At 35.0% G+C, this 13,183-nt stretch overlaps 1 protein-coding gene across 2 annotated transcripts in view; it reads right to left on the bottom strand.

The window, feature by feature from the left end:
* The window catches only part of GUCY1A2 (guanylate cyclase 1 soluble subunit alpha 2), a 286,917-nt gene that overhangs the window by 191,123 nt on the left and 82,611 nt on the right, over positions 1-13,183 (bottom strand). For both annotated transcript variants that reach the window (XM_033119793.1, XM_033119792.1), the window contains one exon: positions 6,717-7,435. In XM_033119793.1, the coding sequence (XP_032975684.1) occupies positions 6,717-7,435 (719 nt within the window). The remainder of the gene's footprint in view (positions 1-6,716; positions 7,436-13,183) is intronic.

Genomic DNA, 13,183 nt, shown 5'->3' on the forward strand with positions numbered 1-13,183 from the left:
TGACAAAGTTACAAAGGCAATACAATGGTGTAATGATAGTTTTCTCCACAAAATGTACTGATACAATTGGATGTCTATATGCAAATAAACAACAACAAAAACTTAGGCCCTCATGGCATAAACAAAATATGCCTCAAAATGGATCACAAATCTAACTATAAGAGTTAAAATTATAAAACTACTAGAAGAAAGAAAATAAAAGAGAAAATCTCTACGGTCTTGAGTTACAAAGATCTGTTAGCTATCATAACAAAGGCATAATCCATAAAATAAAATATTGGTACCATCAAAATTAAAATTATTCTTTAAAATACAGTACCTTTTGAAGTCAATATAATATCCAGAATATAGATTTTTAAAAATACAATAGTAGGAAGACAAACAACACAAATATGGACAAAACATTTAAATAGACATTTAATCAAAGAAATTATACCAACGGCTAATAAGCACAAGAAAAGATGCTCAACATCATTAGTCATTGGGAAAAGGTAAGTTAAAACCAAAGATACCACTTTGCACCCACTAGGATAATTATGATCAAAAAGAGTGACAATACGCAGTGTTGGTAAGTATGTAAAGAAATTTGAACCCTCATGTTTCTTGTCAACTGTGAAATGGCATAGCCTCTGTGTTAAACAGTGTGGCAATTTCTTTAAAAAGTTAAACATATACTTACCATATGACACAGCAATTCCTCTCCTAGGAATCTGACCAAGAGAAATGGAAATGTATCCAACACAAATTCTTGTATGCAAACGTTCATTGCAACATTATTCACAATAGTCAAAATCTGAAAACAATCCAGTATCCATCGACTGGTGAATGAGTAAAAAGAACTGTGGTATATCTATGCAATGTAACACTATTCAGTACTAAAAATGAACAAATCACTCATACATGCAAGAACATGGATAAACCTCAAAAACATTATGCCAGACAAAAAAAAAAAAAGACATATATGTGTATGACTGCATTTATAAGAAATGTCTAGAAAAGACAAGTCTATACAGAGGAAAGCAGACCAGTCGTTGTCTAGGATTGAGAGTAGAAGCAGGATTAACTACAAATAAGCAAGAAAACTTTTGAAGGCAATAAAGTGTTCTAAAACTGTATAGTTGTGATAGTTGCACAATTATATACATTTACTAAAAATCATTGCACTGTATACTTTCAAAAAACATTAATGTGAATAAAGAGAGCACCATTAAAAATGGTGTGGTACAAATGCATTCAAAACAGCTTTTAATTTACTGATACTTAAGATACCAGCTAAAGCAAAATGATTCTAAGTTAAAAAGGTACAATTAAAAGAAGATTCTGAAAAAATTTGAAGTAACAGTGCTAATTTCCAACTCCCACAGAGCCTACAACACTAGAACTAAATAACATCTGATCTCTGGTAAGAGGCATCTCCTTTATAAGTTCAGGCTGCAATCTTTCCTGCTAACAAAATAAAAACATGGCAAAATGTACACTTTAAGCATGAGGATCACTGTAGCGAACGTATATTTCATCACGTAATCATCTACCTTATCCTCTGACTATACAGAATACAGTAGCTACACAGTAACATAGCACTACATAGTAATTCTAACATTGTGGGCATTAAAAAAAAAATTGAGAGAGAGCCAAGTTGAACTTCATAATATTGGCATCAGAATCTCATTTTGCCTAACCTACTTTAAAAGGCAGTTCCTGGTTAGAGAGCAGGTCTAGAAAAAAATGATAAATTAGTATTAAAGCTCTCACTTATAATTACAAAAGCAAAGAAAACTCCAGATAATTCTGAATGAAGTTATATCTATGTTCTAAATATTAATTTATAGAGAAAGTCCTAATGTCATTTTGTCCATCACTAAAAATATTGTCCAATATTTGAAATTCTCTAATAACATCTGACCTAAACAGAGAAGGAAAGCTCACATTTTCCCAAATTAAATTCAAGTTGAACTCAAATAACATATCCTTGACAGTCAGATGAAACTTGTCTTTCGAGAGTATCATTATGGTATATTAAGATTAATAAATAGATTTTAAACTTTCCAATGATCATGTCAGAAGACTACGGGCATGCATCTAGAAAAGATAAAGGAGCATTTTGAAAAGCGATTTGACCACAGAAAACCATAGGTTAATTCCTCCTTTATTCTTTGAAAATTATTTCCTAAATTTATTTTGCAGCTTCTAATTAATAAGACAAATATGACGATATTTCTGGGGATCATAAAAGAAATGTGTTGTTATGCTCTTCTTCAGTTCCAAACCTGAGAACAAAAGTGAAGATGAACAACAATGCCATTGCTCTGTCGTAGGGATGATGTATTTCAAACGCTGGACTCCTTCCACAATGTTATTAAAGTTTTTTGAAGCGTTGCTGCTAAGGAAAAAAAATGTCAGAAGAGCTCATATTATTTATTGTTTCTCTTTGCTGTTTCAGGTTGTGCCTAAGCTAACGAGTCCATTTTATTTTAGAAACCACTGGCACAGCAAAATGCTGTAACAAGTGAACATAAAATATATTAGTAGACACAGGTGATAAAAACTTGATTCCAAACTCTAGTGAATCTGAAAAGAAGACTAGGGATTTTAAAACAATGATAGTCTGTATAAAAAGCAGATCCAAACAGAGCTCCTGTAGAGTAAGTGACAGGGTCTTCTAGTCTTTACTAAGAAGACAAGAAGTAGAGCTCAAGTCACATTTTGTGAAGATATTAGGTGAGCTTGATTATCTCTCTCAAATTATTAAACTTACTGATCTCCAATACTTCCTTCTCTACGGCAAGAAGTGAGGAGAATGGATAGGAGGAATGTTACAAGTGGAAAGGAACAATAATAATAATAATAGTGGTAGAAGTGGTAATAATAAACATATTCAACACTGAACCCAGGGGCCAAAGATATAATAAGAATTTTACATGGGTATGTTATTTAATCCTCACAGATAACTTTCTGAGTTATCTGACAGCATAAGCAACCAGAGAATTATTTTAATTTAGTCTTGATAATAGAGTGAGCTCTTTATGGTTGAAAAGTCCGATCCCCCTCTGCTCTCTAAAAACACATCTCAATTCATTGAATCATAGGGATGACAGAAAGCCTCATAATCAACTGACCTCATATAAATTTATATGTTAAGGATGACTTGTACAGGAGTAAAACTATTATTTGTCTAGATTCTGTGGCTCAGAGATTACAGGTATTTACTAAGATCACAACTGCCTGAGACCCCTCCCTCTGACTCTATTGCCACTCCCCCCACACATCATGACCTCACGACGCAGAGAAGGAAGTCACGTGCTGTTACTCTAATTTCTAACAGCCCTATCTACAAACATCTCTTCACACAAAAAAGCTTTGAAACCTATGTGAACGTTAGGTTTATAAGACCAAATGTTAACACCGAAATTACATACTAGACTGCAACAAATTTTTTTCTCAATGCCTCAAAAAATCTATGTGATAAACTTCCAAATTCTCAGAACAATATTAGATTTTTTAAAGAATAATAAACATTTATTTGAGCCAAAGGAGCTGCAGCCCGGCATACACAGATTCAGGTAGCAACCAAAATTGTGTTCCCAGAAGAGTATTATATTTGAATGACCTGAAAGATACACAGCACAAATTAACATGGAGTCCCAATTCAGTCTCAATTCCCAATGCTGAATCTGTTGCTGTTGCTTTTAAATAATGAACCAATTCATTCATATTTAATACTTGACATCTAATAAGGAAAGATGACGAAAAGGAAGATGGGCTTAAGGAAATATAAAAATATAGGAATGCCATATGGGGGAAAACCAAATACAGAAGAATATGTAAGGCATGGGTGATCGCTTAGAGAAGATATAGAGGGAACCAAACAATGGGCATCAAAGCTCGGTCATGCCATCGGGAAGACTTCCTTCTAACCTCAAAACTCTGTTGAATTAATGGCTGGCCAAGATTACTGCATCAGATGCTTCTCAGTTACACTCTTGCTACGCTTTTGTCATTATAACTCATCACTACAGAATCAAGATGTAAATTCTTTGGAACTAAGATGATGGCTTTCTTTTTCATTAGTATCACACCAAATTGCTCACAAGCACGCTCTACATCTATGCAGTTAATCATTAACTGACAACACAAAATGGCAAAGATCATGGTTTAGCAAAAGCATTACAATCCATGCTGAATAATTTACTGTCATTCAGCTGCATGATTAGCTCTTGTTTTGTTTTGTTTTGTTTTGTTTTGTTTTGTTATGTTTTGTTTTGCTTTATGACGGCAGCAGTGGTGGTGCATTGGTATTAAGTGAATAGCCAAAATAGCTCAATTATCATGAGAGCCTTTACTGCTAGACAAAGGAATAAATATTCCAAATTAGTTTTTAAAGTAGCATTTCTTATCAAAAACCACTAAAAAAATTAGACCCTCCAGACAACATGGTGTTATTTATTAACAAGAAGAAATATGGGGAAAAGAATGAATATCATGGTCAAATTTATCAACAGAATCATAATTTTACTCCTCATTTTCTTTTTTCTTTCCATGTCTTAAGAAAATACAAATTCGCAATTTGGAAGCATAATAACTAAACAATGCTGTTCACCTGCTTATGACTCCCTGCCACAACTTCATTCACTGTAATTTCCATTTGGGCTAACTGGGGCCTCCCAAACGCCCCACTTCAGCAAACCCAGGTGAATAAACAGAAATGTAAACCTAAGGATGAGAGGACTGTTACCCTTATTCTAACTAAAAATCCTGCCTATTGCTTTATTTTTAAACTGCCACTAACATGTTTAAATTATAATTGCATCTTCTCAATGAGCACAGTCCCTTATTATTGGAACTAGCAGGGGGCCTTGACATTTGAGTCATCGTTTCCTTATGTCTATTTCTTACCCTGGTATACAAATTAAATAGAAATACAAGCCAGATGAAATATAGGGGGGAAAATTTGACACAGAATCTTTAAATTGCATTTAATTTTTCACAAATCTGCACAAAATATAGAACAATTAACATTGGTAATAATATATTCTATTTCAGGCACATTGTCAAAACATTAACTTCAATTCTAAAAGCTAAAGATGCTTCAAATCTTCCTAGCCAAATTTTGAACTTCTGTAAGACAGCTTTAATATTCCCCATGTTACAAAGATAGAATAATTCCTGTTTTAAAGCAACTATACATATAGACAAAAATATACATTTAACGACTTTCTTCCAAACTAAAGAGCTTCAAAATGGGTAGCAATTATTGAGTATGTATATAGTACATGTGAAAAATATTATTTAAAATGTGTAATCAATGTAGGAATGAATAATAATAATTCATTCAGACTAAAATATCCAAATGTGCCAAATTGGAATCTTCAGGCTTTTCCTTCGATGTTTGCAATTCACTGACCTCACATGATAAAAATATTACAGAATGATTCTTTCTAATCTGATTGAGTCACACTAAATGAATGTACATCCTTTCATCTTTCTCAAATATTTTGTTTAAACTTTTTCCATTGCATTTCAAAATTATAAAAATTAATAAATTATGAAACTAATGCTGTATAAAATCCTCAAAAATGTCTTTGACTCTGCTCTCAGGAGGTTATTTCCTCACTTATTTTATTATTGCAGACACTCCAGCATATGTGTAGATTATTCATTCACTGAGTTTTCATTGTTTCTGCGATTCTTCCTTCCTTTAGCTCAGAGCAACCTGTTCATTTTTACAGCTTCCCAAAATGCCTGGGAACAAACTGAATAACCTAACGGAATTTTATCTATCTTGACACAAAATATTGAAAGGAAGCTCTACTGAAAACTGAATGTACATTCAAATGTCTAATCTGGAAATTCACATTATTCTTCCCTTTAATCACTGAAAGTATATAACCAAATTTAAAATAGTCATGGCTGATTTTCTTTACATTTTATTTTATTATTTATTTTAATGTTGACTTTTTTTCTTAAAAATATTCTACCTTAGGGAATATGTTTGTTTATATTCAACTTTTCTAAGATGTATTTCTCTTATCTTTTCATCATTTATTTATAATTTATAACCCAGATTTTCCCAAAAGGGATTCAAAGAAATTCACAATAAAGATTTCTAGATTTCACTGTATTCTCAAGGAGTGAAGATGTTCTAAAGAAATGAGTCTCTATTTCAATACTAAAATGTAATCAGAAGTCCTTAGATAGTCACTTCATTTCCAACTTTTAGGAAATACATTATTCTGCATTTAAGACAGAAATAGGATGTTAACCAGATATTCCTGGATTGTGAAATTTAAAACAGAACATATTAAAAGTGTAGCTAGCTTTTTGCCTATATTTATTTAAGTATAAGGAAAGCAAGTCCAACAGTGTTGAAACCAGTCTTACCATTTCCCTCAGTTTGACTTCCATCGGTGGAAATATGCACGGGTTTACAGTATCAGATTTTTAGTGAGTGCTATCATTTTTGTAATTACTATGGCTAGTATTAATAAGTGTCTTCTTTTAATATGCTGAAATAAATTAATGGAACATGCAGACACTATGCAAAATGGCTGGGAATGTGGCCAAATCTTATTACACACATCCAGGGACCAGTAATTTTCTAAATGGCACTTTAAGCTCTCTTGCCTAAATAATTACAAGTACAGCCAGCATGTAATTTACTGAACTAATTATGCACTCTTCGAGTTCCCATCACCCATCTCAAGTTCATGGTCACTTACCTTGTCTTTATTTTCAGTGCCAGAAGCCTCAGGCTTGGTCCTAATCACAAATGGGGTGGACAGGCGCAGAAGGACCCTTTCAAAGGTGGCATTGACCTTTGGAGAAACAATCTCAAAGCAGTCCTCAAACTTGAGCACTTTGTGAGTGTCACATCGGAGCTGCTTCCTCAGGCCTTCCCCCAGCTGGAGGACTAACATGTGGGGGTCAAACATCAAGTGGAAAGGAAAGGCTCTGCAGAAGGTGTTGATGCTAATTCTGAGGTCCGCAGGAACTTGGGAGGTTCCTTGTGGAAGGTTCTTCGTGATATTAGTGCTTTCACATTCTTTGATAAGGAAAGTGAGACAGTTACAGTTGCCTGGGTTTGAACTATCAGAGCACAGTTTCTCATTCGCAACTTGCTCCACTTCCACATCCAACCGATAGATCTTCTTTCCTGCAGCCTTTATCATCCCCAGCATTGCAAACCCCACAATGTGGTGAGGGTGGAAGTAGTGGAGCATGAGAGTACCTTCAGGAAGCTCCTTGCATAGGAATGATGGTGACTCCAGAGTGGCCTGTTTTCCAAAAGAAGTTCTAATGTGTTCCAACAAAGCATCAAAGCCATTGAAAAAGTCCTGCAATGTGCCACCTACAGCTCGAAGGACTCTCTCATTCTCATCAAAGCATATATTAAAGAACTCCTCACCAAATTTTTCTTGAATTTCCTCAAACTTCAAACCTAGAGGTAAATGGGAAGCACATGTTAGTGAAGTATAATACAAATAATTGAATTTTTAATTTTTTTAATGCATATCACATGAGATAGCTTAGTGACTGAAACCAGAGAGGTATTTCCCTCAGGTCCACAAATGTCTCAAATAGGTTAATTCATTCATTATTGAGTTAGAGAAAGTAAATTTCAGTTCATCTTCTGGATGCTTCTAAGATGTTAATGAGCATAAACATTTTTGTTTTTAAACAGACTTTATTTTTTTGAGCACTTTTAGATTCGTAACAAAATTAAGCAGCATGCAAAGATATTTTCCATATGCCCCAGTCCCCTCCACACACCAGCACCTTTGGCCCCCACTATCAACATCATGCATTGCACTGGTACATTTGTTCTAATCTATGAACCTACATCGATACAACATTATCACCCAAAGTCCATAGTTTACATTAGGGTTCACTCTGGTGTTGTACATCCTTGGGTTTTGACAAAGGTATAATGACATGTGTCTATTCTTGTAGCGTTCTGCAGAGTAGTTTCGCTGCCCTAAAAATCCTCTGTGCTCTTTCCTCCCTCCCCCAACCCCTGGAGCATTAAATTTTTAAATGCTGCAAGTCTAACTTTTCTTTTCAACACCCTATTCCATTTGCTGTAATTAGTACAAATAATGTCTTTTCCTTAATGATTTCCCTCATTGTTAAAAGATCTTTTTATAGAGGCAACTATAAAGGTATTTCTATATTATATCCATCTAATATTACCATCTTACTTATCAAAATACATTTGTTAAGTGGGAAATGTCAAGCAGAAAGGGATTCTATGGTCCATGAGTGGGGAATGGGATCAGACTATCTAGTATAAACAGAAGGACTTCAACGAGTAATCTCAAGGGAAGTCCTGCAGGTCAGCTAGACCCCAGGGAGGAAAGACAAAAGGAACTAAAAATGGCAGAACTGTGGAATGCTTTGCATTCTTTCACCCACAAAAGTGAGATTAGCCAAGAGTGGAGTAGGAATCTGACGAGCTTGAGTTAAAAGGTCTTTGTTAAGTTTTCTAAGTTCATACTCACACCTAGATACTGTGGCAAACAGAACACTACCTTATAGTAATGAAATTATAATGAAACACACACACACACACACACACACACACTCACACACACAGTGCATTATACAGTAATTAGAAACAGAGACACATGTGATCAGGTAGATCTATCTACCCTTGAGGATGTTCTGAGGAAATATAAGGAGGGAATTTATGGTCCAAAGAAGAAAAATACAACACAAATAAAAGAGTTAAGTCTGATGCTAAAAACAAGCTTCTATTAGAGTCACTCTTTTGCTTCTCCTTTGACTTTGGCTGTGTAGGGGAGCAGGATTTGTCACCCCAAAATACGTCTCTTTGGCATTAGAATTATTTTATGCTGATTATTTTTAAGAAACAAAAGACTCAGGAAAAGGCTTTTTACCTCCCTGTTAAGTGCCTAAAAGAATTTAGATACAGGGCCTGGCCCAGGAAGTACTACCACCAAATAACTACAAAGAATATGGATTATGTGTGGGAGGAAGAACTCCGCAGGGCTTAGATACCTAAGATGTCTCTATACCCCATTGTCTCCACATAGCCCAGGAAATTTTTGTTTTTCCACCTCCATGTGAATTGCCCTGCTCTCCTTTGAAGTGCCAGACTCCTACTCCTTCTCCTTAGTTCAGAACGGCATATGCACCCCAACTGCCGGACCATGTGTGGGCCTCTTATGGCACCTCAGTACATACATAATTAAATTGGTTTTTCTTCTGTTTATCTGTCTAATGTCAATTTATTTCTTAGAACAGCCAGAAGAACTGAGGAAGGTAGAGGATTGTTTTTCCTCTCCAACAGCTGAAATCAATACATGTAGTTTACATATTTATGTTTCCTTGCCTAGTCTACTCCATCTTAGAAGGAGGTACTGAAAATCAGGATGGGGAAAAGACAGGTCACTCTGCTAGCGTCCTGTTGGACTGCAGAGCAGTCTAGACTGTCAGTGGCTTGGCTTGTTGCTCCTACCTATTATTCCCTAAGGGTTCTCCCATCCAGAAATGAGGGAAGAAAACAGTTAACAATATTATTTTACAAATAGAGTTAAAGAAAATCAAATATTTTTGAAAGCTTACCATATACAGTCTAAACCAGGGGTGTCAAAACTGTGGCCCACGGGCCAACTGCGGTCCACAATCCATTGTTAATTGGCCCGCAGCAAATTCCAAAAATATATTTAGTTTACTTAAATAAACCAGGTGAGGCAATACGTACTTCACCTCGAGTGAGTGGCCCGGCTGTTTGTGTATTTTACCGCATATGGCCCTTGGTGAAAAACGTTGAAAAAAGTTTGGACATCCCTGGTCTAAACACTGTGGTAGCCAAGTTAAGAGGTCAGTTTGACAAAGGAGTTCTTAAAATCAATGTGTAATGAAAAGAAGTAAAAATATAAGTGAAAAGAATCCCTTTATTAAGAAGCATTTCACATTAATTTTAGTTTCATAGATTTGATGTTCAAGGCAAGCTGAGAAAGTTACCTGTTAAGATAAAAACACCAATCACCACTCACCTCACATTGTCACGTTACAGATTGCCTTTCAACATATGTTGCATTCACTAACAATACCAGGCAGAATTGATAACAGTAGCATTTATGTGTTCAGATGGCTAGCATGGGAGAAAACAAGATCGATGATATTCACCGCAATTTGGCGCCAGCTCCAACCTCTCCACTGAAACTGCTTTTATAATTACTTAAACCAATATATACTGTTTGTCCTTACCTTAATTAACCTTGTTTGTTGTTTTTCCTTTAATTTGATTCTACTGATCATCTCTTCCTCCTAAATCTCCCTTCTCTCTTGGCTTATAAAACCACACTCTCCTGGTTTGACTACTATCTGTCTGAAAATTCCTTCACTAAAACTTCTTCTATGCCAGATCCTTACATCACCATCACTGTATTATAATGAAATAAGTCTAATACAAACTAAATTTCAAAGACAATGTCCTGTCAAAGACGCTATTAAATTTTTTAATTATGAAATGCTAATTAGAAACTAAATTCAGAATAAAAATTCTCATAATCTGACTACATTTGCTGAACACAAAAATCCCATGTGACACTGAAAATATTCCATAGATTGCTTCTATACTTTTAAGAGTTGTATCTTACAAGGACTGAGGGCCTAAAGGTACAAAAAAGAAAACTAGAATTTCTTCTAACTTGCATATTTAATAACATTGAAAAAACCCTCACTGTTATTAAGAACCCAGATATAGACATAATACAGTAAGTTTATCTTCTATTTGCAATGCCAGAATCCCAAAGAATCACCCAGAAAATAAGACGTAAATTCACCAAAGAAAACAAAATAAAAACTACTCTGTGAGTACAGCACCAGAAATCCTTTCTGCCTTAAAAAGCACTTCTATACTTTACGGTACAAGGATTGTCAGTTCTCAAATAATGACACTAAGGCCTATCAGTATGCAAAAAATGATCTGTATCAATAAAGAAAAACTGAATTATTTTGAATATTACACTCAACTACTATACATGGTAATTTTATATAAACCACAATATTCAATTAACTAATAAAGATTTTTTTGTTCTCACAATTGTTAAACTGTACAAGATCAGAAAAGAAGAAAAAAATTCTTAGAGCTTGAAAAATTAAAACTAGGGAAAGATCACTTCAACTTTTGCAAATATGCTATCAATAGCCAAGACTTCCATTATAAGCTTTATCTCAAAATTTAGAAAGCACAGAGAAAGTAGTTCAGCTCCGATAACTGGTGCAGCTCTCACTCCCAAGGTTCCACCTACGATTGATACAAACCCCATACTTACAGTAAATCACTTGAAACATATAGACAATGCTAATCTCTTCATATCATAAGATAAAATGACAGTTTGACATTTGGGTCTATAAGAATACATTTCCTCAAGAGACAAAACTTAAAATTGCTTTCATTAACAAGTTAGAAGTCAGAATTTTAAGTTACTATTAATTCACCTCTTTTTTAAAAAAATGAATAGCATAAATGCTGACATCTTCAGCTGTAAATGAAAAAGTCTGTTCACTCATGACATGAATCTTTTGCCCCTCATGCCGTCTGTCCAACTTCACACTGTGTACTTCTTGATGACAAGGACCTTCTCCCATTTATGTCTGCATACCTAATACCTGGCACATTGAGACTTAGACTTCATTCATGCAAACTAAGTATAGGCCTAAGTATTTGTTTAATAAATATAATCAAATATTTAAAGCTACAATTGTGCCATATCTAAGGATACCGAAACAATTAAACATATTCTTCTCTCACATGGGCCCTCACAGATAATTGAATTACAATGTGATTGGGTTGTAACAGGCATACAGGAATATCTATGGAGGTATGGAAAAAGACTGACTCTCTCCTCAGGTAGATAACGTTTGAAGGGAGACTCGAAGAAAGAGTGGGTTCCAAAAGGCCAACAAGGAAAGAGCAGGCATACTAGCAGCTGGGCAGTAATGGAATATGGATAAACCAGAAAAGTAGCAGAACCCGGCATGGTCAGGGAAGAGCGAGTAGTAACTGGATAATGGCTGGGGAGCAGAGCGGTGAGTTGTAAATTAATCAGCAATGTTGAAGAGGGACTTAAGGGTGCCAAGACCAGAGTCAAAGACAGCAGCCAGAAAAATGTTTCAATGTCTGTAAAAGAAGATTGTATTGACTGAATTAGGCAGTTCCAGTAAGAATGGAAAAATGAGTACAAAGCAATATGCCAAATTTTTCATAAATCATTTAATTTCATATTTTTAAAAAATCCCTACCAAGTAGATATTTTTAATTGTCCTCATTTTACAGGTGAGCAATATTATGAAATTTGCCAAAGTTCACACAGCTATTGGTGGCACAGCCAGGTCTTGAAGTGAAGTCTAATATGAAATCTTGTCTAATAAGCATAGTATCAAAAGAGTAAGACATCAGAGAAGGTCCAAGTTTGCAGATTAGGTAAACGTTATGCCTACTACCTCCAGAATGTTTTCCTTGACACTCCAAGACTAAGACAAAAGCCTCTACTTTTTCAGCTTCCAAAGCTGTTCTTACTCCCATCCTAAGCATTTACTGGCTTGTTCATCCACTCAACCGGACTTAACCTCTTTGAAGACAGAGGTTATGTCTTGTCCACCACTTAATCATTTCTTTATTTTTCAAAAAATGAGAACATATGCTCTGTATCAGTCTCAGTGCTGAGCAATGGGGATACTAGAGTGATCAGAACAGACATGGGTCTCATCCTTAGTGAGCTATGTGAAAGACAAAAATTATCCAATAATGGTACATACAATCCCACACCTATACAAAGAAAACACATGATGACAGGTGTAATGCAGAGTCTGGACTGAATTTTCTGAGTAAATAGATAAAAGAAGAAATCAATTAATCAATGAACAAATAAAGACACCTGTGTGTGACTGATCACATGTCTGTGTATTATGTAATATGATGTATATATTATACATCACATATGATATATTATACATCACATATGATATATATATTATATAACATTTATAGTAGATATACACTCTGACCAGATTCTGACAGCAAGCTTAGCACAGGACTTTGATTAAGCTCCCTGATTACATACGGACTGCCCTGAGTCTGTCCATGTCTTTCTTCTCGCCTCTGGCTATTTGTTGGCAAAGGAACAAGAAGCATTTTTACAGCAGCAGATGGCCA

This window comes from Rhinolophus ferrumequinum, chromosome 11, assembly GCF_004115265.2.
Source record: "Rhinolophus ferrumequinum isolate MPI-CBG mRhiFer1 chromosome 11, mRhiFer1_v1.p, whole genome shotgun sequence".
Taxonomy (NCBI): Eukaryota; Metazoa; Chordata; class Mammalia; order Chiroptera; family Rhinolophidae; genus Rhinolophus; species Rhinolophus ferrumequinum.